This window comes from Bos mutus, chromosome 8 (assembly GCF_027580195.1).
Source record: "Bos mutus isolate GX-2022 chromosome 8, NWIPB_WYAK_1.1, whole genome shotgun sequence".
Lineage (NCBI taxonomy): Eukaryota > Metazoa > Chordata > Mammalia > Artiodactyla > Bovidae > Bos > Bos mutus.
Genome location: NC_091624.1, coordinates 63,982,597 through 64,009,633, shown reverse-complemented (window position 1 = coordinate 64,009,633; position 27,037 = coordinate 63,982,597). Strand labels below are relative to the sequence as shown.

The following is a 27,037-nucleotide window of genomic DNA, read 5'->3' as shown; positions in this document are numbered from 1 at the left end:
TATGTTTACTGTTTTATGTTATATTGGAGCATAGCCAGTTAACAGTGTTGTAATAGTTTCAGGTGGACAGCAAAAGGACTCAGCCATACATGTAAATGTGTCTGTTCTCTCCCAAATTCCATCTGTTCCAGGCTGCCACTCAACACTAAGTAGAGTTCCCTGTGCTATACAGTATTAACTTCTTTATTTTTAAAGGGAAGAAGTATCATACTCTTAAAATTCTGTCTTAATAAAGAGTACCACTGCCCTCATTTTCCAAAAAAAGCAAATTAATGCAAAAAGAAAGCACCAGGTATATCCACCAGCTAACGGTTAAATCATGACAGTACCTAGCACTCATTCTTTGGTGCTAAATTATTACATTTGTCCATCAGCTGGCATTTATTACTTGCATTTTTTCATTGAGCATACACCATAACATGAATCTCCTTTAACCAGTTATAAGCATATTTTAGATAGATAGATTCCATTTGTAAGTATCCCAAGTTGTACTTGCTTTCAGTGCTTAGAAACTGAGCATATTATTTAGTTCACCATGAGGTACCTGAAAAATAATGTTTGCAGTATGCAGTGGTCAGTCCAAATTGAGCCCTTATTCCTCCATATAATCTGAATTTATAGTATCTGAGTGAAGATCCATTATTTAGGTGGCTAATTCTACAATCCACAAGTTTTAAAACATTTTGCCTTGCCTCTCTTGATGTATTGTAAAACTAAGCACACTTATCAGTTCTTTCTATTCCAGAAGCATAGCTTCTGTTATTAAAATAAACCTTTGACAAGTCTCTGAGCCATCATTGGCATAAAGCTATAATGCATGCAAGGAAGAAATAGATTCAGGGGCTTCCTTGGTGGTTCAGTGGTAAAGAATCAACCTGCCAACGCAGGAGACACAGGTTTGATCCCTGGTTGGGGAGGATCCCCACATACTGTGGAGCAAATAAGCCCTTGTGCCACAGCTACTGAACCTGTGCTTTAAAGCCTGGGAACTGCAGCTGCTGAGTCCAGGTGCCTCAACAACTGAAGCCCAAGTGCTCTAGAGCCCAGGAGCCACAATTTGATTGTATAATCAGATTTTCCTTATTTAACCTCCAAAAACCAAGAAACCTGCTGTGGATTTGAAAGATAATTTAGCAAAATTTGTATGTTACTTTGGGGCTTCCCCCGGTGGCTCCGTGGTAAAGAATCCACCTGCCCATGCAGGAGACACAGGAGATGTGGGTTTGATCCCTTTGTTTGGAAAATCCCCTGGAGAAGGAAATGACAAGACCCTCTCCAGTATTCTTGCCTGGGAAATCCCATGGACAGAGGAGTCTGGCAGTCTGTGAGGTTGCAAAGAGTTGGATACGGTTGAGCAACTGAGCACACACACACATTTGTGGGTGTTAGAAACAAAATTCTCTTGAGGAAGAGTCCATGGTAATGATGGAGAATATTACCCCAAGTGTAGTTCTTTTCTGACAAAGAAATGGGATTGCTAGGGATAACAGACAAGAAATTTGGTTCAGTTTGCAGTTATTTTGAATAGCAACTTCACTGTATAAGACACTGCTATGTATTACAGAAAATACGAAAATGAATCTCTGATACTAAGAAATTCCTAACCTGTTAGGGGAAGTGGGCCTACAGATAACTCATCGAAAGATTGCAAGTGCTAGGTGTAAGTAAAAGGAGACAGAGACCAAAAGGATGCAAGTTAAGACTGCTGAGGAGTAATAAAATGAAAACAGGAGAGATAAATCTAGAAAAGGTAGTGCTGTAAACAGTGAAGAAAATGGCACCCCACTCCAGTACTCTTGCCTGGAAAATCCCATGGACGGAGAAGCCTGGTAGGCTACAGTTCATGGGGTCACAAAGAGTCCGACAAGACTAAGCGACTTCACTTTCACTTTTCACTTTCATGCATTGGAGAAGGAAATGGCAACCCACTCCAGTGTTCTTGCCTGGAGAGTTCCAGGGACGGAGGAGCCTGGTGGGCTGTCATCTATGGGGTCGCACAGAGTCGGACACGACTGAAGCAACTTAGCAGCAGCAGCAGCTGTAAACAGTGTTTACTGGAAACACTATGAGGAAGGCAACAGGGAATGGAGGGAAAATGGACAAGAACCCCCTGTTCTCTTTGACGCACATGCAGATACTTACGAACTGTCTATATGTCTTGTTTTGGAGTCTACATAAGTGGCCATTTGTTCATTTATTTGCTCTATGTTGCCTGTCAAAAGAAGATATGCTTTGCATCTACATTTAATGAAGAGAAAACAAGATAGGATTTTGGTTTAGTCATTGGATTTCTAGCTTTAAAAAGTGTGTTGATTAGTATTTCTTTGATTTTTTAAATAAAAATAAACATTGTTATATACTACGAGATGATCCTCTACTTCTGCTTCATTGACTACACCAAAGCCTCTGACTGTGCAGATCACAGCAAACTATGGGGAATTCGTAAAGAGGAATATCAGACCACCTAACCTGCCTCCTGAGAAACCTATATGCAGATTAAGAAGTAACAGTTAGAACCAGACATGGAACAACAGACTGGTTCAAAATTGGGAAAGGATTATGTCAAGTCTGTGTATTGTCAGCCTGCTTATTTAACTTATATGCAGAGTACATCATGTGAAATGCTGGGCTGGATGAAAATCACAAGCAAGAATCAAGATTGCTGGGAGAAAAATCAACAACCTGAGATATGCAGATGATATCACTCTAATGGCAGACAGTGAAGAGGATCTAAAGAGTCTCTTGGTAAGGGTAAAAGAGGAGAGTGAAAAAGCCAGCTTAAAACTCAGGATTCAAAAAGCTAAGATCATGGCATCTGGTCCCATCACTTCATGGCAAATAGAAGGGTTTGGGAGATTTTCTTGGGCTCCAAAATCACTGCAGATGTTGACTGCAGCCATGAAATTAAAAGATGCATGCTCCTTGGAAGAAAAGCTATGACAAACCTAGACAGCCTATTGAAAAGCAGAGGCATCACTTTGCCAACAAAGGTCTGTGTAGTCAAAGCTATGGTTTTTCCAATAGTCACGTATGTATGTAACAGTTAGACCATAAAGAAGGCTGAGTGCCAAAGAATTGATGCTTTCGAATTATGGTGCTGGAAAAGACTCTTGAGAGTCCCTTGGACAGCAAGGAGATCAAACCAGTCAATCCTAAAGGAAATCAACCCTGAGTATTCATTGGAAGAAATGATGCAGAAATTGAAACTCCAGTATTTGGCTACCTGGTGCGAAGAACTGACTCATTGGAAAAAACCCTGATACTGAGAAAGACTGAAGGCAGGAGAAGGGGGTGACAGAGGGTGAGATGGTTGAATAGCATCACCGACTCAATGGACATGAGTTTGAGCAAACTCCGGAAGATAGTGACAGGAAAGTCTGGTGTGCTGCAGTTCGTGGGGTTGCAAAGAGTCAGATACGACTTAACGAGTGAACAACAAGATGATCAGTCCCTCCATATATACCAGTGTATGACAAGAAATTATATAATATGTATATATATGTGTGTGTGTATATATATTTACAGACATATATATGTAGTATTTATGTATGTACACACACACACATACAGAGTGTGAGCTTAACCTCTTTGTTTTAGCTCTTCAGCTCCAGCATTGCTTATAATAGTTGAGGCTCTTACAATAGTTTGGTTAATCAGTAATTTGAGAGTTGTGTCACCACATTCCAAGAGTATTAAAATGTCCTAGAGTGGAATTTTAGTCACAGGCCATTCTACGTCATATCATAGTACAGTGACTGTAAACCCTGGCTTTATTAGTCCATTAGACTAAAGTCCTTGAGTTTTAGTCCTCCTTATTAAGGAGAGTCTTTAGTACTGTCATCACTTGTGCACCTGTGCAAAAAGCCTACTTTTTGACATTAATATTGATTGATATAGCAAGCTTTGATTTTAAATTGCCTGCTCCAAGTAATAGTTTTGAGAAGTAATTTCCATTTTCTCTTTTTTCTAAACTACTGTTGGTCGGAGGTGAATATTTTGTACTCTTCTAAGAATTCTTCTAAGTCAAATCCATTGCAATAAGAAGTAAAAAAATATCTCCATTTATTTCAAATACATTAACTATGAAGAGAATTAAACTTCTACTGAAAGTTCTTGAGATCTGTAGACATTGTTTCCTTAAAAACATTTCCTAAGTAGCATATGATGTAATTCCTTAGTATGGTTTCCGATTCTTTTTATGTTAGCACAGATTACTTAGAGCCACTATAGGAACTGTCACTTTATAGAGCTCTGTCGGTGTTCAGTTCAGTTCAGATGCTCAGTTGGGTCCGAATCCTTGTAACCCCATGGACTGCAGCATGCCAGGCTTCCCAGTCCATTACCAGCTCCTGGAGCCTACTCAAACTCATGTCCATTGTGTCCGTGATGCCATCCAAGCATGTCATCCTCTGTCATCCCCTTCTCTTCCTGCTTTTAATCTTTCCCAGCATCAGAGTCTTTCCCAGTGAGTCAGTTCTTCGCATCAGGAAGCCATAGTATTGGAATTTTAGCTTCAAAATCAGTTCTTCCAATGAATATTCAGGACTCATTTCCTTTAGCATTGACAGGTTGGATCTTCTTGCAGTCCAAGGGACTCTCAAGAGTCTTCTCCAACACCACAGTTCAAAAGCATCAATTGTTTGGCCTTCAGCCTTCTTTAGAGTCCAACTCTCACATCCATACATGACTACTGGAAAAACCATAGCTTTGACTAGACGGACCTTTGTTGGCAAAGTAATGTCTCTGCTTTTCAATATGCTGTCTAGGTTGGTCATAGATTTTTTTCCAAAGAGCAAGCGTCTTTTAATTTCATGGCTGCAGTCACCGTCTTCAGTGATTTTGAAGCAAAGTCTCTCACTGTTTCCATTGTCTCCCCATCTGTTTGCCATGAAGTGATGGGACTGGATGCCATGATCTTCGTTTTCTGAATGTTGAGCTCGATAAAGGACATGAAATGTTCCCTTGGTATCTCTAATTTTCTTGAAGAGATCTCTAGTTTTTCCCATTCTGTTGTTTTCCTATATTTCTTTGCATTGATCGCTGAGGAAGGCTTTCTTATCTCCTTGCTATTCTTTGAACTGTGCATTCAAATGGGTATATCTTTCCTGTTCTTCTTTGCCTTTAGCTTCTCTTTTCTCTGCTGTTTGTAAGGTCTCCTTAGGCAACCCTTTTGCCTTTTTGCATTTCTTTTTTCTTGGGGATGGTTTTGATCCTCAGTGTAGTTTCTATTATTTATCCACGAAGGGTGGAGTAGCACAGCTCACTGTTTACGAAAGTACCTAGTCATCTCATGTGAGAGGATTATAAGTGGAGCTGAATTATCATAAAGGTTAAAGTGTAGTAAATAAAACCAGGAAATGAAGGCAGTACCAGAAAAGTTGTGGCAGAAAGTCCATTCCAGAAATACTCAAAATATCAGATCAGTTATTTTCCAATTGATGTTTATTGTCTAGATCAGTGGTTCTCAAAGCTTTTGTTGTCAGGACCTCTTTCTTTATATTGTTAAAAATTACTGAGAACCCAGATAGCTTGATTTATATCAGCTTTTATGCATTATATCTAATGGTATTTATTAGATATAATGATATTTATTGTTTTAGATATAAAAATGCTATGCTCAGTCGCTTCAGTCGTGTCCAACTCTGTGTGACCCCATAGACAGCAGCCCACTAGGCTCCCCTGTCCCTGGGATTCTCCAAGCAAGAACACTGGAGTGGGTTGCCATTGCCTTCTTCAATGCATGAAAGTGAAAGTGAGGTCGCTCAGTCATGTCCGACTCCTAGCGAGTCCACTCCTCATGTCCACTCCTCCTAGTGGGTTGCCATTGAAAACTGAGACTTAAAAATAATTAACTTATAAGTAATGTGAATATAAGCAACCGTGGAGAAGGCAGTGGCACCCCACTCCAGTACTCTTGCCTGGAGAGTCCCATGGAGGGAGGAGCCTGGTAGGCTGCAGTCCATGGGGTCGCTAAAACTCGGACACGACTGAGCGACTTCACTTTCACTTTTCACTTTCATGCATTGGAGAAGGAAATGGCAACCCTCTCCAGTGTTCTTGCCTGGAGAATCCCAGGGACGGGGGAACCTGGTGGGCTGCCGTCTATGGGATCGCACAGAGTCGGACATGACTGAAGTGACTTAGCATAGCATAAGCAACCATTAAAAGTTAATGTCGTGTTGCTAGTATGGGTTGGAAAAGAATTTCCAGACATGAGACAGAATGAGAGGGAAATAAAGTTCATTAGAATGGGAGACACTGTTAGAACAGCAGGCCAGCTCAAGGGAGAATTTCATTGAACAGTGGTTCTTAGTCCACTTTTATACCCATGGTTCAGGGAGTGGGCTAGGGGTCTTGTGGGTTATTTGCTGATTGGATGAGGCATGTATACTGGGTGTGGGAAGAAGGGGAAGCAAGCCTGTGTGGGTTAGGAGGGGAGACAGGTTATACTGCTCAGGAGGACCTGAAATCCCTTAATAATTACAACACGGGGGAGGGAAGGATTATAAGGGCCTGGTTTTTCTGTCCCTGCGTTCCAAGACCCTTCTTGGTTTTATCTGCTCTTTTGTCCTTGGGTCACCACATTTAATAATAATAATTTTATATGAAAAATAACTTTTGAAACAAAAATATTAGTGAGACAAGTGGCATTGTTTTCTATATTTATGAATTTCATTAGTGTCTGACTAGTAGAAGGAAAATGAAGCAGTACATTTTTAAAATAGTGTAAGTAAATATTGATGAAAGTAAAAGAGGAGAGTGAAAAAGTTGGCTTAAAGCTCGACATTCAGAAAACTAAGATCATGGTATCTGGTCCCATCACATGTTTATGGCAAATAGATGGGGAAACAGTGGAAACAGTGTCAGACTTTATTTTTTGGGGCTCCAGAATCAGTGCAGATGGTGATTGTAGCCATGAAATTAAAAGATGCTTACTCCTTGGAAGGAAAGTTGTGACCAACCTAGAAAGCATATTCAAAAGCAGAGATGTTACTTTGCCAACAAAGGTCCCTCTAGTCGAAGCTATGGTTTTTCCAGTGGTCATGTATGGATATGAGAGTTGGACTGTGAAGAATGCTGAGCGCCAAAGATTTGATACTTTTGAAGTGTGGTGCTGGAGAAGACTCTTGAGAGTCCCTTGGACTGCAAGGAGATCCAACCAGTCCATCCTAAAGACCAGTCCTGGGTGTTCATTGGAATGATTGATGCTGAGGCTGTAACTCCAATACTTTGGCTACCTCATTCGAAGAGTTGACTCATTGGAAAAGACCCTGCTGCTGGGAGGGATTGGGGGCAGGAGGAGAAGGGGATGACAGAGTATGAGATGGCTGGATGGCATCACCGACTCGATGCACAAGAGTTTGGGTGAACTCTGGGAGTTGGTGATGGACAGGGAGGCCTGGCGTGCTGCGATTCATGGGGTCGCAAAGAGTCGGACACGACTGAGCAACTGAACTGAAAGGAACAGAAGTAAATATTAATAACCTTTTCCAGATAATTATAGAAATTCATCTTTGATACGGTGTAGAATCTGAAACCATATCAGTAAACACTTCTTATACTTCAATCCATGGGTCTGTCTTGCAGTTGAATGGATCTTTCACCCATGCATGGTTTTGTAACATTATGCATTTTGCTAGTTTGGAAAATATTAATTCATTTAATTATATAGATGTTGCTGTGTTTTATTATGCAATTTAAAATGTGTTGATACTGGAAGGATGTCATTTAAAAGTGTGGGTTTTTCATTTTTGCTAGTTAGCTGTGGGTTTGTGGAGGTGACAAATACAGTGATTACTAATACAGTTTGGTGCTGCTGTCTTTGTTCTTGCTAAGTTTCAGCACTTTTAGTAACTATTATAAAAAATGACACTCAAAGAAGTTAAAGTGACTTTCAGTGATTATATGCCAAGGATATGTCAAAGCTAGGCTAGATCTAATTCTCTTGCTTCCCAAATCAAAATACATAATATTTTCTAGTATTTACAGTAATCTTGAAAATAAAATTTTATCCCTTAAATGGATAGTAAACATTTTTTAGCTTTTATTTTCTTTTATCTTCTTTCTAAGGGCCAGGGTGACTGGCCCTTAAGAAGAACCATTGTCCTCCCTTTCTTACGGGGTCCTTCTTATACCCCACCAATGAAAAATTCTCTGAAGGGATGGTTAATTTTTAGCCTGTAATTGAGTCCTGTAGCCGGAGGTCTGGAATCTGGTGGTCTCACAGCTTTGAGAAGATGCACCAGTGGGAAAGCAGAATGTCATTTGAGCAATTTGGTCAAACTCAAGGATCACTGTGATTTTATTCTTAGTTTGCAAGGTCAACATAATGAGCCATCTTATCAGTGAGACCCCAGATGGGCCCTATCAGTTAGTAAATGTGGTTCATAGGAGTAACCTGTGGTTTTGTTTGACCAGGTTCCACTAAAATGGTTAGTTGTGGTGTATGCATGGACAAGATTTATTGTTTCTGGGAATTGTAGTCCATGAAAATATGAAAAGAAGGCCAAGCCACCATTATTTTAACATCTCTGCAGTTCTCTTAGTAATGAACTCATAAAATATTCAAAATATAGCTATTTTCAGGGGAAATTAGGTTAAATTTATATTTAGGTCAATTTTCAAGTTTTTCCTTACCACTCGTTTTGTAAGAAAAAATAAGAGTGATTATCTAACTTACAGGTGTTTTTAAAGATGTTTCAAGATAACTGCACAAGTTCTATGACAACTTGTAATGTATACCTTTTATCATTAAAATAATGTCTTAAACCATCTTGTCCTTAAGATCAAGGTTCTTAGGCTGGACAAATGTGACGTAGAAGAAGAAAAACGCTGAAACTCGAATTACTTTCACATCTTCTCTCTCTCTACTCCCCATGAAGACATAAAGCCTAGGTTAAGAGGTTTGAAAGCAGAGGGGCACAAATATCTCAAGTCTGTGATTGAAAAACTTGAAGGTTGTAAACATATAAAAAATGTATATAATTTACCTTTCAACAAACATTTCACATTTATGAAAAGGAAACATTTTAAAAATGTGTCTATGTGTGTATTTCCTTAGAGGTAGATTTATATTCACTAGCCTAATACAACCTGTTTTTCCAAGTGGATTTAAATTTGAAAAGAGCATAATTGCTTACAGCAACAAAATTCCTTGTCTTCTCAACCAGCTTTGGGGATATTGGAAAATTCCCCTATCTAGGCAGTAGTACTTTGATGTGGTCAAGAGTTCTCAAGTGCTTAGGTGCATGAGAATTTCATGAGTTTGTTAACTTGTTAACGGACAGATTCTTGGGACCCATCCCCAAGATTCTGATTATGTAAATAATGGGTGTAGCCCAGGTATCTGCATTTTAATAAGCTATGCCAGTGTTTGAGCCAGTGCCAAAAGTCACTGTCTTGAGGATTAGATGGCCCAGAGAGTGTAGAATCTGCTCTCTTTTGACTCTGGATTCCAAAACAGGATATCCCATTTTCGAGCCTATTTTACATGTAAATTTTAACATTAACAGTTCTATAAATACAGTTTTATCCTTGAATTAACAATTTGAATACTTAAGGATTAGTTTACCCTGGGAGTCCCTGTTATAAAACAGCATATTCATAGAAATGAATTTCTTTGAAGCCTCAGAAGAACCTAACCAAAACAGTTTCTTTAAAATTATTTTAAAAACTTAAAAAAAAAAAAAAAAAACTTAAAAAATTGAATCCAAAAATACTGAGATTTTTTTTTTCTAGTCCATTTGTATTGGTAGGACTTTGTGTGTATTCTAATAGCATGAAATTTTAATCTAACTTTTATTTCAAAGTAATTAAATAAAGCTGTTTGGAAAGTCAAAACACAAGCATACCAAATAATTTAGCAAACAATTTTCAAAATTATTTTCACTTTGATTGTGAAGACTTTTTCTTTTTAATTCTAATTTATATTCCCCAAAGCTCTAACATGCAGTAAAATATACATGTTGTAATAAACAATGTTAAAAAACAAAATTCAACTGAGTGACTTTTAAAGATTTTATTGACTTTGTCTCATTTAGAAGATGGAAAGGATCTGTGAGGAACTGTAGAACATGAAAGACTTTTGTAGGTAGAAAGGAATGGTAACAAGAAAGTCACACTAGACAGAAAAGCAGGTTGGTTATTGCAAAGTCACTTTTCTTTAGGGAATAACAGGAGTCTTATCAGCCTTATCAGGTCTTCCCTGGTGGCTCAGATGGTAAAGCGTCTGTCTACAATGCGGGAGACCTGGGTTCGATCCCTGGGTCGGGAAGATCCGCTGGAGAAGGAAATGGCAATCCACTCCAGTACTATTGCCTGGAAAATCCCATGGACAGAGGAGCCTGGTAGGCTACAGTCCATGGGGTCACAAAGAGTCAGACATGACTGGGCGACTTCACTTACTTACTTACTTATCAGGCTGAGTACCTAGCTTGTGCTGATCAGACAATTCGTGATTGATTTAAAGGGCTTCCCCAGGTGCCTGCAATGGCAAAGAATTTCCTGCTAGTGCAGCCTACTCAGGAGACATGCATTGGATCCCTGCATAGGAAAGATCTGTTGGAAGAGGAGATGGCAGTACACTCTAGCCTTATTAGCTGGACAATTCCATGTACAGAGGAGCCTGGTGATCCATGGGTTCACAGAGTCAGATATGACTGAGCATGTATTCAGGATTGGTTTAAAATTCCATTTCTGGGAGAGCCAAAACTGAAATTAAGTCTCAGTTTGAGGATTTGGGGGGCTTCCCTAGTGGCTCAAATGGTTAAGAATCTGCCTGCAGTGCAGGAGACCAGGTTTGATCCCTGGGTCAGGAAGATCCCCTGGAGAAGGAAATGGCAACTCACACCATCATTCTTGCCTGGAGAATCCCATGGACAGAGGAGCCTGTTGGGTCCCAGTCGATAGGGTTGTAAATAGTCGGACGTGACTGAGTGACTAACACTTTGACTTTTGATGATTTGGGGCTTAGCCTAACTAAGTCTATATGGGGGCCAGTTGTTTTGTTTTAATAACAGTTTTGTAAGTTTTGACAAATGAATACGTTTTTGAGAGTGATATCACAGTTAAGATACAAGACAGTCCTATTACCCCCTAACATTCCTTTATGCCACTTGGTATCCTGCTGCCTCACTCCCAGTCCCTGGCAAACACTGATCTGTTTTCTTGCCTTCTTGCAGAATTCATATATAGGACTCACATAGTATATGGTCTTTGAGGCTGACTTCTTTAACTTAACTTAGTGGATTTGAGATTCATCTGCATTGTTGTATAAATTAGTCAGATCAGATCAGTCGCTCAGTCGTGTCTGACTCTTTGCGACCCCATGAATTGCAACACGCCAGGCCTCCCTGTCCATCACCAACTCCCGGAGTCCACCCAAACCCATGTCCATTGAGTCCGTGATGCCATCCAGCCATCTCATCCTCTGTCGTTCCCTTCTCCTCCTGCCCCCAATCCCTCCCAGCATCAGAGTCTTTTCCAGTGAGTCAACTCTTCGCATGAGGTGGCCAAAGTACTGGAGTTTCAGCTTTAGCATCATTCCTTCCAAAGAAATCCCAGGGCTGATCTCCTTCAGAATGGACTGGTTGGATCTCCTTGCAGTCCAAGGGACTCTCAAGAGTCTTCTCCAACACCACAGTTCAAAAGCATCAATTCTTCGGCACTCAGCTTTCTTCACAGTCCAACTCTCGCATCCATACATGACCACAGGAAAAACCATAGCCTTGACTAGACGAACCTTTGTTGGCAAAGTAATATCTCTGCTTTTGAATATGCTATCTAGGTTGGTCATAACTTTCCTTCCAAGGAGTAAGCGTCTTTTAATTTCATGGCTGCAGTCACCATCTGTAGTGATTTTGGAGCCCAGAAAAATAAAGTCTGACACTGATTCCACTGTTTCCTCATCTATTTCCCATGAAGTGGTGGGACCAGATGCCATGATCTTCGTTTTCTGAATGTTGAGCTTTAAGCCAACTTTTTTGCTCTCCACTTTCACTTTCATCAAGAGGCTTTTGAGTTTCTCTTCCCTTTCTGCCATAAGGGTGGTGTCATCAGCATATCTGAGGTTATTGATATTTCTCCCGGCAATCTTGATTAAATCAGTGGTTGGGCCTTTTTATTGCTGAGTCGTATTCCTTCAGGATGTATCAAAGTTGTTCATCTGTCCCCTGGCTCATGGTCATTTAGGTTTTGCTTATTTTTGGTGATTGTGAACTATCCTGCCGTAAACATTCATATGCAGGGTTTTGTGTGAATGTATGGTCTCATTTCTCGTGAGTAAATATCTAGTAGTCAGCTCACTGGGTTTATGTTAAGGGTATGTTTAGAATAAATTGTCCAACTATATTCCATAGTGGCTGTATCATTTGCATTCTCAATAGCAGTGTGTGAGAGTTCCAGATGTTTAACATGCTTATCAATACTTAGGATTGTCAGGTTTGGATTGTCAGGTTTTTTTTTCCCCCTTGAAGTCTTGCTTTGTTCTTTTTGAACCATAAGTGTGAATAGCTCTATCTCATTTTGATTTTAATTTGCGTTTTTTGATGACCAATGATGCTAATCATCTATTCCTGTGCTCATTTTGCATCCTTATTTCTTTTTTTCTATACATATATTTAGCTCATGTTTTGATTAAGTTGTTTTGTTTCACTTATTACTGAATTTTGAGAATTCTTATATATTGTAGGTGCAAATCATTGATTAGATATGGGTTTTACAAATATTTTCTGCCAAATTCTGACTTATGTTTTATCATTTAAGAGTATCTTAAAGTGGAGAAATGTTTTATTTTGGTGAAGATCTGTTTCATTTATCAGGATGTATTAATTATTATTTTCTTGTAGGTAAAACATCTTTGGTTAGGATCACAAATACTTTTACTGTGTTTTCTTCTAGAAATTATGTAATTCTTGGTTTTATATTGGGTTTATGGTCCATTTTCTGTTAATTTTTTGTATATCCAACTGCTCTGTGGTCATTTGTTTAAAAGTCTCTCCTTTCTCCATTGAATTACCTTTGTACTATGTTGAAAATCAATTGATTATATATGTTAGAGTCTGTTCTGTCCTATTAATCTACTTTTCACCAGTACCACACTACCTTGATTACTACAGCTTTAAGATAAATCTTGAAATCCAGTCTTAAAAGTGTTCCCACCTTCTTTTTCTTTTTTCAAAATTGTTTCGGCTAATATTTTTCCTTTGCTTTTTCTTGTAACTTTAGAATCAGCTTGCCAATTTTATTTCTAATACTTTTTTGGTATATTCTGTGAGATTTTCCTACATAGACAGTGATTTTTTTAAAAAATGAAGACATGAAAATTCCCTGGTGGTCCGGTGGTTTGGACTTGGCTCTTTCACTGACATGGCCTGGGTTAAATCTCTGGTCAAGGAACTAAGATCCTACAAGCTGCATGGCACGGCCCAAAAATAAATAAATACAATTAAGTGATAAAAAATGAGGACAGTTTTATTTCTTGCTTTCCAATCTCCTGCCTTCAGTCTTTCCCAGCATCAGGGTCTTTTCCAATGAGTCGGCTCTTCTCATCAGAAGACCAAAGTATTGGAGCTTCAGCTTCAGCATCAGTTCTTCCAATGAATATTCAGGGTCGATTTCCTTTAGAATTGATTGGTTTGATCTCCTTGCTGTCCAACAGACTCTACAGAGTCTTTTACAGCACTGCACTTTGAAAGCTTCAATTAAGTTTTGTCAGATACTTTTTCTGCATCTATTTAGATAATCATGTGGGTTTTCTTTCTTAGAACATTGATTTGATGAGTTAACATTTATTGATTTTAATATAAAATCAGCCTTTAACATACTTGGATAAACCCCACTTGATCATGACTGAATCCTTTTTACATATTGCTAGATTTTATTTGCTAACAAAGTTTCATACCCATTTTTATTACCAATAGTCATCTGAAATTTTGTCGTTATCTTGATGTTAGGGTCTCATCAAGTGAGTTGGGGACTGCTTCTATTTTGTTTTCTAGAAGCAGTTGTATACAAAGGAAATGGAAACCCACTCCATTGTTCTTGCCTGGAGAATCCCGGGGGCGGGGGAGCCTGGAGGGCTGCCATCTATGGGGTCGCACAAAGTTGGACACGACTGAAGTGATTTAGCAGCAGCAGCAGCAGTACTATCTTTTAAATGTTAGTAGTTCAGTTCAGTCGCTCAGTCGTGTCCGACTCTTTGCAACCCCATGAACCGCAGCACGCCAGGCCTCCCTGTCCATCAGCAACTCCCGGAGTCCACCCAAACCCATGTCCATCGAGTCCGTGATGCCATCCAGCCATCTCATACTCTGTCATCCCCTTCTCCTCCTGCCCTCAATCTTTCCCAGCATCAGGGTCTTTTCAAATGAGTCAGCTTTCTGCATCAGGTGGCCAAAGTAATGGAGTTTCATCTTCAACATATGTCCCTCCAATGACACCCAGGACTGATCTCCTTTAGGATGGATTGGTTGGATCTCCTTGCAGTCCAAGGGACTCTCAAGAGTCTTCTCCAACACCACAGTTCAAAAGCATCAATTCTTCGGCACTCAGCTTTCTTTACAGTCCAACTCTCACATCCATACATGACTTCTGGAAAAACCATAGCCTTGACAAGACAGACCTTTGTTGGCAAAGTAATGTCTTTGCTTTTCAATATGCTATCTAGGTTGGTCATAAATTCCTTCCAAGGAGTTAGCGTCCTTTAATTTCATGGCTGCAGTCACCATCTGCAGTGATTTTGGAGCCCAGAAAAATAAAGTCAGCCACTGTTTCCACTGTTTCCCCATCTATTTCCCATGAAGTGATGGGACCAGATGCCATGATCTTCATTTTCTGAATGTTGAGCTTTAAGCCAACTTTTTCACTCTTCTCTTTCACTTTCATCAAGAGACTCTTTAGTTCTTCTTCGCTTTCTGCCATAAGGGTGGTGTCATCAGCATATCTGAGATTATTGATATTTCTCCCGGCAATCTTGATTCCAGCTTGTGCTTCCTCCAGCCCAGCGTTTCTCATGATGTACTCTGCATAGAAGTTAAATAAGAGAGGTGGACAATATACAGCCTTGACGTACTCCTTTTCCTATTTGGAACCAATCTGTTGTTCCATGTCCAGTTCTAACTGTTGCTTCCTGACCTGTATATACATTTCTCAAGAGCCAGGTCAGGTGGTCTGGTATTCCCATCTTTTCAGAATTTTCCAGTTTGTTGTGATCCACACAGTCAAAGGCTTTGACATAGTCAGTGAAGCAGAAATAGATGTTTTTCTGGAACTCTCTTGCTTTTTTGATGCAAAAAGCAATTTGATCTCTGGTTCCTCTGCCTTTTCTAAAACCAGCTTGAACCCTTACAAATAGCTGTGAAAAGAAGAGAGGTGAAAGGCAAAGGAGAAAAGGAAAGATATACCCATTTGAATGCAGAGTTCCAAGGAATAGCAAGGAGAGATAAGAAAGCCTTCCTCAGTGATTAATGCAAAGAAATAGAGGAAAACAACAGAATGGGAAAGACTAGAGATCTCTTCAAGAAAATTAGAGATATCAAGGGAACATTTCATGCAAAGATGGGCTCAATAAAGGCAGAAATGGTATGGATCTAACAGAAGCAGAAGATATTAAGAAGAGGGCAAGAATACACAGAAGAACTGTACAAAAAGATCTTCATGATCCAGATAATCATGAACGTGTGATCCGTCACACTCAGCTAAAGCCGGGCATCCTGGAATGTGAAGTCAGGTGGGCCTTAGGAAGCAGCACTACGAACAAAGCTAGTGGATGTGATGGAATTCCAGTTGAACTATTTCAAATCCTAAAAGATGATGCTGTGAAAGTGCTGCATTCAATATGTCAGCAAATTTGGAAAACTCAGCAGTGGCCCCAGGACTGGAAAAAGTCAATTTTCATTCCAATCCCAAAGAAAGGCAATGCCAGAGAATTCTCAAACTCGCGCACAATTGCACTCATCTCACATGCTAGTAAAGTAATGCTCAAAATTTTCCAAGCCAGGCTTCAGCAATATGTGAACTGTGAACTTCCAGATATTTAGTAGAATTTAGCAGTAAAGCCATTTGTGCCTAGAGTTGTCTTTGTTGGAGAGTTTTTAAAGATTATAAAGTTTTTCTTTAATGGCTAGGGTTTTTAGATTATCTGTTTCATCTTAAGCAGGTTTTTATACTGTCTTTCCAGAAATTTGTCCATTTCAATAAAGTGGTTGGATTTATAGGCATAGCGTTGTTAGTAAATTTTTCTTATTCTTTTAATATCTGTTGCATCTATAGTGTTGTTCCCTTGTTCTTTCCTGAAATTGGTTTATTGCGTTCTCTCCTTTTTTATCTTGGTCTGTCTGGTTATATGTTCATGAATTACATTAATCTTTTCAAATAGCCTGCTTAGAGTTTTATTGGTTTTCTTTTTTTTCTGTTTTTCAGTTTCATTGATTTCTGTTCATATTGATATTGCTTTGAGTTAATTTACTGTTCTTTTTTTGTTTTCTTAAGGTGGAAGTTTGGATAGTTCTTTTGCCTAATATAAACATTTAATTATATAAATTTCCCCAGAATGTCTTTTTAGCTCTATTCCACAAATTTTGATGCTATATTTCATTATTATTGAATCAAAACATTTTCTAATTGCTCTTGAGACTTCCTCTTTAACCTATAGGTTGTTTAGAAGTGTTTTAATTTCTGTATATTTGGATATTTTCCAGATGTTTTTCTTTTACTGATTTCTAGTTAATTTCATTGTGGTAAAAGAATACACCTTATATAAACTTTGGTTTTTGTTCTTAATTCATTGAGGTTGGTGTTATAATTCAGAGTATAGTCAATTTTAGATTCTGTTCCATGTGTGCTTGAAGAGACTATATTGCTCTTGTTAGGTGGAGTGTTCTATAAATGTCAGTTTGATTGATAGACTCTGTCGACCAGGTGTTGTATAGTTTTGCTGCTTTTTGTCTACTCATTGCTTCACTTATAAAGAGAGAAGCATTGAAGTCCACAGTTTTAATTGTGGATTTGTTTGTTTCTCTTTTTGGTTCAATGGTTTTGCATCAGTTATCTCAAACCCTGTTTTTAGGTGCATAAATAAATATTTAAGATATTGCATACTTTGGGAAAATTGATTCCTTTATTGTCATGTAATAGTCTTTCTTAAGCTTAACAATTTTTTTTTCTTTGCTTTGAAGTCAATTTCAATAATAATGTAGTTACTCCAGCTTTCTTCTGATTAGTGTTTGCATGTTTTGTTTCATTTTTTTCCTTTCCTTCTACTTTTAACTGTATACAGGCATATCTCAGAGATATTGGGGGTTTGATTCCATGCCACCTCAATAAAGCAAATACTGCAATAAACTGAGTCACATGAATTTTTTGGTTTCCCAGTGCATATAAAACTTACATTTGTACTATACTTTAGTCTATTAAGTATGCAGTAGCATTATGTCTAGAAAAATCAATGAGCACTTTATTTTAAAAATACTTTATTGCTAGAAAATGCTAACCATCATCTGAGCCTTCAATGAGTCATAGCCTTTTTGCAGTAGTAACATAAAGATTACTTATCTTAGATCACTGTAACAAATATAATAATAATAATTTAAAAGTTGAAATATTGCAAGAGTAACCAAAATGTGACACAGAGGCACAAAGTGAGCAAATATTGGAAAAAATGATAATGATAGACTTGCTCAACAGAAGGCTGCCACAAACGTTCAATTTGTATAAATAAATAAATGCAGTAGCTGCAAAGTAAAATGAGGTATACCTTTTTACATTTAAAGTAGATTTCTTGTATCTTGTATCTTTCACTCCATGTTTTTTTTAATTTCTAATATTTCCATTTGTCTTTTTAAAAGCAAATTTATTAAGGTTTAATTCACATACTGTATAGTTCATCCATCTAAAGTACATAGTTTAGCAACTTTTAGTATGGCATAGAGTTGTATAACTCAGTTTTTTTATAACACATCAGTTTTTGAACATTTTCTCATCTCAGAAAGAAACCTTATACCTGTTAGGATTCAGTCTCCATTCCCTCTCCCCAACACCAACAGTCTCCCCTCCCTTGTTTTCTGTCCCTGTAGATTTACTTATTTTGGACATTTCATGTAAATAATCAAATAATATCTAGACTTCTGTGACTGGTTTCTTTCACTTAGGAATTTTTTTCAAGCATGTTGTAACATTTATCGGTGCTTAATTTTTATTAATAAATAATGTTCCATTGTAAAGATATGTATTCTTATTTATCCATTAATCAATGTTAAGTACTATTGAGTTGTCAACCGTTGTCTAGAAATGCTATATAATTAAGCTAAAGTGACATATGAGAGAAATACCTTAAGAGTTTGAGGCTTTTCAGCTATACACTTAGCCACACCCCCTTATTTCACTAAATAAATCTTAGACAATTAGTAAAAATTAAGATTTTATTTTCTTTTCCATTTTTAGTGTTAAATGTTTACAAAAGACAGTGAAGGATTCTTATCATATAATGTGTAGACCATGTGCCTGTGAACTTGAAGTTTGTGCCAAGTGTGGAAAGAAAGAAGATGTTGTTATTCCGTGAGTATTTCTTTTTATGTTTGGGATTTACTCTTTTAGTAAATGATATGTGAATTTTCTTTTAAGGAAACGTTGAGTAGCTCTGAGAATCTTAAGATACAGTATATCGCAGTAATGTAGACTTTTTCTACCCAATAGGAAAAAAAAATCTTAATTATTCAGTGTTTCTATCATAATGAAAGCAAAACATCATTTTTAGGAAATTAAAATATTTACCTGTGAGAGTCACATTTATTATACATTACAAAAGAATTATTCATTGTATAACTTCTTTTCTTTAATGGACAGCACAAATTAATTTGTTTGATCATGCTTTATTGACAGCAGTATTATAATTGGTTGGTTCTTCAATTAAGTTAATCTTCAAGGATCTTTTCCTTTTTATTTCATTAAGCTCTTTATTAATCAAGAAGTGTAGTGTAAAAGTCTTTTCAGTCTACAAAAACAATGCAATCTTGAGAAATAAGAGGTTTTTTTCTTCTATCTTTAGGTTTAATAAAGAACCAGAAAAGACAGAAAATGTTGAAAATAATTTACGTTCCAGCCATAGAAGAAGCTGCAGAAGGAATGAAGTAAATGATGATGATTTAGATTTTGATATTGATTTAGATGACACAGAAGAAGAAGACAATTAATATAACTATATTAAAAGTCAGTTTTAAAACATGAAATTCTGACCATCCTTTAAAAAATTTTTTTTCACTCTTCATTTTTGGCTGTGCTGGGTCTTTGTTGTTGCACGAACTTTTCTCTGGTTGCAATGAGTGGGGTCTTTCTCTAGTGGCAGTGCTCAGGCTTCTCACTGCAGTAGCTTCTCTTGTGGAGCGTGAGCTTCAGTAGTTGTAGCATGTGGGCTCTAGAGCACAGGCTCAGTAGTTGTGGCTCATGGACTTAGTTGCTCCCCAGCATGTGGGATCTTCCCAGACCAGATCAAACTCTTGTCTCCTGCATTGGAAAGCAGATTCTTCACCACTGAGCCACTAGGGAAGCCCTCTGAACATCTTTGAGAGACATGGTAGTGCTTAGTCACTCAGTCATGTCCAGCTCTTTGCAACCCCAATGAATGGTAGCCCCCAGGCTCCTCTGTCCTTCGATTCTCCAGGCAAGAATACTGGAGTGGATTGCCATTTCCTCCTCCACGGGAATCGTCCTGACCCAGGGAACAAAAATTGGTCTCCTGTATTGCAGGCATATTCTTTACCTTCTGAGACTTTGAGGGTTTAAAAAAAAAAAAACTGTGGAATCCTAGTAAGAATATTGGAAAAACCTATAGAAAATACATGGACAGTATGAATTGTGTATGATATTTGAATAATGATAAAACTTTTTTTTTTTTTAATGATAAAACTTTTATCCAGAGTTTTTTTATAATACATTTTAAAGTAGTGTATGCTAGTATTATCTGCCGAAATGAGTATTGGAGTATCATATTGCAGTTTATGAAAATTATTTAGAAGAATACACTATCTAGTATCAAACTAAACAAGATTCAGAATTGATGGTTGTATAAGAACTATCTCATGGAAAAATAAAATGACATTCTTATGTTGCTAGCCTCAAAAACTAGTCTTAAGGAGGTATCTTTTGATAGACTGATCTCAGGTAAACGTCCCAAATTTTAAAAAGCCCTCTTGCTTATGCTTGCTTATTATAAAGCAAAAGTTTATTATTTTTAATAGTAATGTTTAACAAATCAATTCAGTCAGTCATGTCCGACTCTTTGCAGCAAACTCTTTGCAGTTGTGTCCGACCCATGGACTGCAGCAAACCAGGCTTCCCTGTCCATCACCAACTCCCAGAGCTTGCTCAAACTCAGATCCGTTGAGTTGTTGATGCCATCCAACCATCTCATCCTCTGTCTTCCCCTTCTCCTCCTGCCCTCAATCTTTCCCAGCATCAGGGTCTTTTCCAGTAAGTCAGTTCTTCGCATCAGGTGGCCAGAGTATTAGAGCTTCAGCTTCAGCAGCAGTCCTTCCAATGAATATTCAGGATTGATTTCCTTCAAGATGGACTGGTTTGATCTCCTTGCAGTTCAAGGGACTCTCAAGAGTTCTCCAACACCACAGTTCAAAATCATTAATTCTTTGGCACTCAGCTTTCTTTATCAGGGCTTCCCTGATAGCTCAGTTGGTAAAGAATCTGCCTGCACTGCAGGAGACCTGGGTTCGATCTCTGGGTTGGGAAGATCCCCTGGAGAAGGGAAAGGCTACCCACTCCAGTATTCTGGCCTGGAGAATTCCATGGACTGTATAGTCCATAGGGTCGTAAAGAGTCGGACACAACTGAGCAACTTTCACTTTCAGTTTCTTTATAGTCCAACTCTCACATCCATACATGACTATTGGAAAAACCATAGCTTTGACTAGATGGACCTTTGTCAGCAAAGTAATATCTCTGCTTTTTAATATGCTGTCTAGGTTGGTCATAGCTTTTCTTCCAAAGAGCAAGTGTATTTTAATTTCATGGCTGTAGTCACCATCTGCAGTGATTTTGGAGCCCAAGAAAATAAAGTCTGTCACTGTTTAACAAATACATAGCAATTTTTCTTTGAAAGTGTTTTTATGTATTTTATTACACTATTTTTACATTTTTTCTTGTGAAATTTACATATAGAAAAAATGCATAAAATATGTATAGTTTAATAAATAATTATAAACACATATCATCTTTCTACTTTGAAAATGCACAAACCTAAAAAGTAGCAATGTAGTACAATGAACCTTTGTATACTCTTCGCTTAGATTTATAGTTAACATTTTGCCATACTTTCTTTATATTTGTATAGATATATGTGGATATATTTTTTATTTGCTGACACAGTTGAAAATAAGTGTCAGGCACTGGTTTTGAAGTTTATGTGAACAGACTTATACTATGCCTGTTAGTTTGTATCTGTTCTTATTTCTTCATTATGAAATTTGTGAGATTGATCCATGTTGTTGCAAGAGCTCTAATTTTGTTAGTTTTACCTTAGTGTTTTTTCTATTGTATTTACATACCACAATTTATCCCCTCTGATAATGAGGGACATTTGAGTTATTTAAAAATTTTCCTATTACAAACAATACTGTTTCTTGGTATAAATGTCTTATTTCTTGCTACATTTTTTAAGTATGTAATAGAAGAAGATTGAAATGTTTTTTGGTATACTTGTTTCTCACTGCTGTCGACTAAAAAAATATACTCACAATCTGAAAGTAGAGAGTTATTTTATTTGGTGGGAATGTTTAGGACTCCAAGCGTGGGAGACAGCATCTCAGTAGCTCTGAGAAAACTGGTCCAAGAAGGCAGGAGGGTAGTCAGGCTGTATACAAGTTTGCAACGAAGAGAGCAGGTAGTCTTGAACATCAAAGATCAGGTATCATGTTAAGGAATTTAGCATTCTCTGGAAAGGTGCGAGCCTCGGGGCTCACGGAATTTGTTCCTTTCAAATGCACCTCAGATACCTGGGCCCAGTCCTGTCCCCTAGTTCACCTGGCTTCTTGCATTCCCTCAGCTCCTCAGCAGTCAGTTGGAGCTGGCAGCATCCTCCTGATCACAGCCTGAGGCGCTCGAATTCACTTTTGGAGGCCCGAAACCACTGACGGCTGTGGCATTTTTTATTGATTAATATGACAAGAAATATTTTCATTTCACACTACATTTTCTGTTAGGTATATCTAGCAGTGGTAGAGGACATAGGTATATACATGTTCACTATTACATGTGCTACGTAATGCTGTCTTTCCAGAAGGATTATTACCTCCCTTCCCTCTAGCAATGTATTAGAGTTCCTGTGCAACCTTTCCAACACTTGGTATCATACTGTTAACATTTCTGTCAATTTGATGTGTGTGCAACATATGCCTTCATCTTATTAATTTGTATTTCTCTAATTACTAATAAGCCTGAGCCCCCTTTAATTTTTTTTTTTTAAATCATTTATTTGTTTTAATTTGGCTGCACTGTGTCTTAGTTGCTGCATGTGGGATCTAGCTCCTTGTCCAGGGCTCGAACCCAGGCCCCCTGCATTGGGAGCGCAGAGTCTTAGCCACTGGACCACCAGGGAAGTCCCCCCCTTTAATGTTTATTGACTATTGACTTTTGGATAATTGATGATACTAAGGAATCGTTTAATTAATGGTAAAGCATGATGTTATTTGAGCAATACATATTGAAATATTAAAGGGTGTATGGTCAATTTACTTTAAAATATTTTAGCATAAAAAAGTAAAGATACAGAGTACATTTCAGTGATATCAAAACTTTGTTTCTTAGGAATAAATTTTAAAAACACTCAAGAACTCTTGACAAAAATTAAAATCTTATCAAGACATTAAAATTAAATGGAGACATAAATGGAAAAAGATAAAAATAAATGAAGGGAGATCTCATGTTTGTGATATAGAAGCCTTTAAGTTTACAGTCTACAGAAATTTTTTCTACCATAAATTTGTGTGGCTTACCTTTTGTAAATTTGTTTTCTGAACTCTGTAACTTTTGTGGTTAAAGAGCCAACTTAATTATTATTAGACCTAGCATAAATTCTTTCCCATGTGATTAAGTATAATTCCTCAGATTACCTTTCTGAGAGAGAAGTTTAACAAAGAGCATCACCCAGTGACATATACTAATATCTGCATTTCATTCTTCAATGCTAGGAAAAGTTTTATTTTTTTCAACAGACAAATTTAATTGTTATATTTAGTTCATTTACATATCTTTAGATAGTATCCTTTCTAATCTAAAAGTTATTTTTATTGGAACTCAGTATGAATCTAATCCTGGCTCTGCCACTTACTCTAGCTGTATGACTTGATACCAATTAATTAATCTTTCTGTGCCAACTAGGAGAGCACTAAACAACTGATATTATTATTGCTACTGTGATTTTTATATATGTATTAGTACTGAATTAGTAATTACTGGAAATGAAATAATTAGTAATGAAGATGTCAATTTGGTTGTTTGCCTATTCTTCAAAAGAGTTATATATGTATTCCATATATATGTATATAAATATCAAATGCAGAATGTTAGAAGGTGAAAAGTTCTATGGAAGAAAGGCATGGTAGGGTGATTGGAAGTCTAAGGGCACAGATGGGGTGGGAGTGAGGGTGCACAAGTGGATGGAAGTGTTGATTTTTAAATAAGGTGCCTAGAAAAACATGTTGGGGAAGAATGTTCCAGGAAGAAGAAACAGCCACTGCAGAGCCTCTAAAGCAAGACTGTGCCAGGTGTGTTTAAGGAACAGCAAGGACTGAGTTATTAAGTTGGAGAGTTGAAAGAGATAAGATCAGGAAAGTAATGGGAGGCCATATTATATGCAACCTGTTTTTCTTTGTTTTTCAGTCGTTTAACTGATTTCTAAGGTATGGAATTTTTTTAGTTTTATTGAAGTATAGATGATTTACACAGTTGTGTTAATTTCTACTTTCCAGTAAAATGACTGTTATCTATATATTCTTTTTCATATTCTTTTCCAGTACAGTTTATTATAGGATATTGAATATAGTTTGCTGTGAAAAGGAAGTGTTGCTAGTATGCCTTTATTTATTTACTTATTTGGCCATGAGACTTGCAGGGTCCTAGTTCCCTGACCAGGGATTGAACCTGTGCCTCAGGAGGCAGTGGAAGTGTGGAGTCCCAACCACTGGACCACCAGGGAATTTCTGCTAGTATACTTTTAAATCCACCTCAGTTCAGTTCAGCCGCTCAGTTGTGTCCGAGTCTTTGCCATCTCGTGGACTACAGCATGCCAAGCTTCCCTGTCCATCACCAACTCCCAGAGCTTGCCCAAACTCATGTCCGTCAAGTCGGTGATGCCATTAACCATCTCCTCCGTCATCCTCTTCTCCTGCCTTCAATCTTTCCTGGCATCAGGGTTTTTTCCAGTGAGTCAATTCTTTGTGTCAGGTCAGATACTGAATTTTGCAGTTCCAAAATGTTCATTTCATTCTTCTTCTAAATGTTTAAAAACTGAAATGTTCTGTTCTACCTCTCTTCTACATCTTTTTCTCTATTATTTTAATGATTTAATCACAGTTGCTTTGAAGTCCTTATTTTTTCTTGCTTTTATTGATTATTTTATCTCTTGGTTATTGGTCATTCTTCCCAGCTTTGCACATCTAATAATTTTTATTGTGTGCTAGCAATTGTAGATGGCACATTATAGACTTCTTCTGAAAAGTAAACTACTGCCGATCACCTGCTGCTGCTGCTGCTGCTGCTGCTGCTGCTGCTGTGTCACTTCAGTTCTGTCCGACTCTGTGCAACCCCATAGACAGCAGCCCACCAGGCTCTGCCATCCCTGGGATTCTCCAGGCAAGAACACTGGAGTGGGTTCCCATTTCCTTCTCCAAGCCAATCACCTGGATCCCTTCAAAACTTGGGTTTAAGCTTTATTAGGGGTAGTCTGTTTCAGTTTGATGCTTATTCCTGTCTCTTTCCCCTCGAGTTTTGTCTTAATTCCTAGGCATCTATTTTCTGAGGTGTTAATGCTATTGGTGTTCACCAAAGGATCTCACCGCTGGGTAAGCCCAAATGGCAACACTGGGTGACCTCTAAAGTATCTGCCTAGCAGCTGTTCTATGCTAGGATTCTGGAGGTGTGTCCTGCATGTGTATAGCTTAGGAGACTAAGGAATACTAGAGGAGAACCACGGAGAAGGCACTGGCACCCCACTCCAGTACTCTTGCCTGGAAAATCCCATGGACAGAGGAGCCTGGTAGGCTGCAGTCCATGGGGTCGCTAAGAGTCAGACACGACTAAGCGACTTCACTTTCACTTTTCACTTTCATGCATTGGAGAAGGAAATGGCAACCCACTCCATTAGCAGCTGACAGTCTTTCTCACTGCCATACTTTAATATTCTATTATTTGAGAAAATTTAGAGCTTTTCTCTCTTTTTTTTCTGAAGAACTTTTGGGTCCCAGATATCACTGCTGAGAGTGCTTAAGTTTTAGGCGACTGCAGCAAAGAGTCGGACACGACTGAGCGACTGAACTGAACTGAACTGAGATGTGGTGGTTTAGTCGCTAAGTTGTGTCCAACTCTTTGTAACTCCATGGTCGATAGCCCACCAGGCTCCTCTGTGCGTGGGATTTTCCAGGCAAGAATACTGGAGAAGGTTGCCATTTCCTTTCCAAGGGATTTCTTCCCACCCAGGGATTGAACTGCCTGAATTCAAATCACTTTTTTGTACTTTCTTCCATGATTGTTGATTTCCATATGTGAAAATGGGGCTTCCCAAGTGGCTTTAGTGGTGATACTTGTAATCTTTCTAATTAGTGATGTTACTTTATAGTGAGACCTACTTGAACAATGGAAGGGATATAGGTATTTACAAGCAATTCTGAATATACGTAATAGCTGTATTGGGAAGGTAAGTTGTAGTGATTATCTCCTAATATGGTAATAGTTATTAGAAGAAAAAGTTGTTACATGTACTTGGTGCATATATTTTTTATATTGTAAAAGATAAACAGTAGTGTTCTTAGTAAGTGTTCTGTGTTTTTCAGATGACTTAATAACTAAGGCTTGAGGTTAAGTAACTTGCAAAGTCAAAACGATAATAAGTAATAAGCCTAAGGTTCATATCAAGTCTATGTGACTCCAAAGCTTATATTATTTCAACCACATTTACGCAAAATTACAAATATTCCATGTTCTTAAATGCTTTTCAAGCTACATTAAAAAAAAAAAAACAATTATAGATATCCTCCATATAACTTGTGGCACAGAATTTTTGTCACTCATTATGTTCAAATATGTCTAATATTGAATGTTGCAAGACTATTCCACAGTTTTTACTGCCAGCCCTATGGAGTCAGGGATGTGTGTTGGGATTATTTATGCTAAGGAGCTCCACAGTTTCATCAATTATGGAAAAATATGCACTTCTGAATCTCATAAGACAATTTTTAAGTAATTAAAGCGCCAGGCTTTCAAAAGTTATCACTACATAAAACTACACATGAGGTTATTGGAAATTCTTGGATAGGGGAGAAAGAAAAAAATCTTGATACTAAGTTCCTATACACTGAAAGTAAGAGACAAATCCTTCTGATGAAAGTGTTTGTAATAAGACGTCACGCTTGCTACTGGCTATTTTTAGTATTTGTGAGGGATAGGCCATTGAATAACAACATCTGCCAATTTGTGAATACAATAGCAAGCTTTAGAAAAAATATTTATGGCAGTAGCAACTTTATAAACTGCCCTTCATTTCTTTGTTAAAACTAAGTAATAACATATTGCCAACTGTAATTAATATCACAGAAAAACAGAATCTTTAGTAAATCAAAGGATCAAAATTTTATATTTTTAAGATTAGCTAGTGAATTAAAAATATAAATTAGAAAAGCATATTACATGACACTGAACTTTAAATTACAAATTTTTTTTGTGCAGTTGAGCATGACCTTATCCTACTTTTTATTTTCACTTATTTAGTCGCAAATTTATTTGCAGAGTAATTTTCTTCAATCTGTAAAACAGTTGTTTT

General features: G+C 37.7%; 1 protein-coding gene across 2 annotated transcripts in view; it reads left to right on the top strand.

Moving 5' to 3' along the window:
- C8H9orf85 (chromosome 8 C9orf85 homolog) overlaps window positions 1-27,037 on the top strand; it is a 72,155-nt gene that overhangs the window by 40,630 nt on the left and 4,488 nt on the right. The window contains exons 3-4 of one of the 2 annotated variants that reach the window (XM_070375768.1): window positions 18,439-18,552; window positions 19,043-19,124. In XM_070375768.1, the coding sequence (XP_070231869.1) occupies window positions 18,439-18,552; window positions 19,043-19,124 (196 nt within the window). Of the gene's footprint in view, window positions 1-18,438; window positions 18,553-19,042; window positions 27,023-27,037 lie in introns of those variants that run through there. The other variant, XM_005887842.2, reaches the window with a different exon arrangement.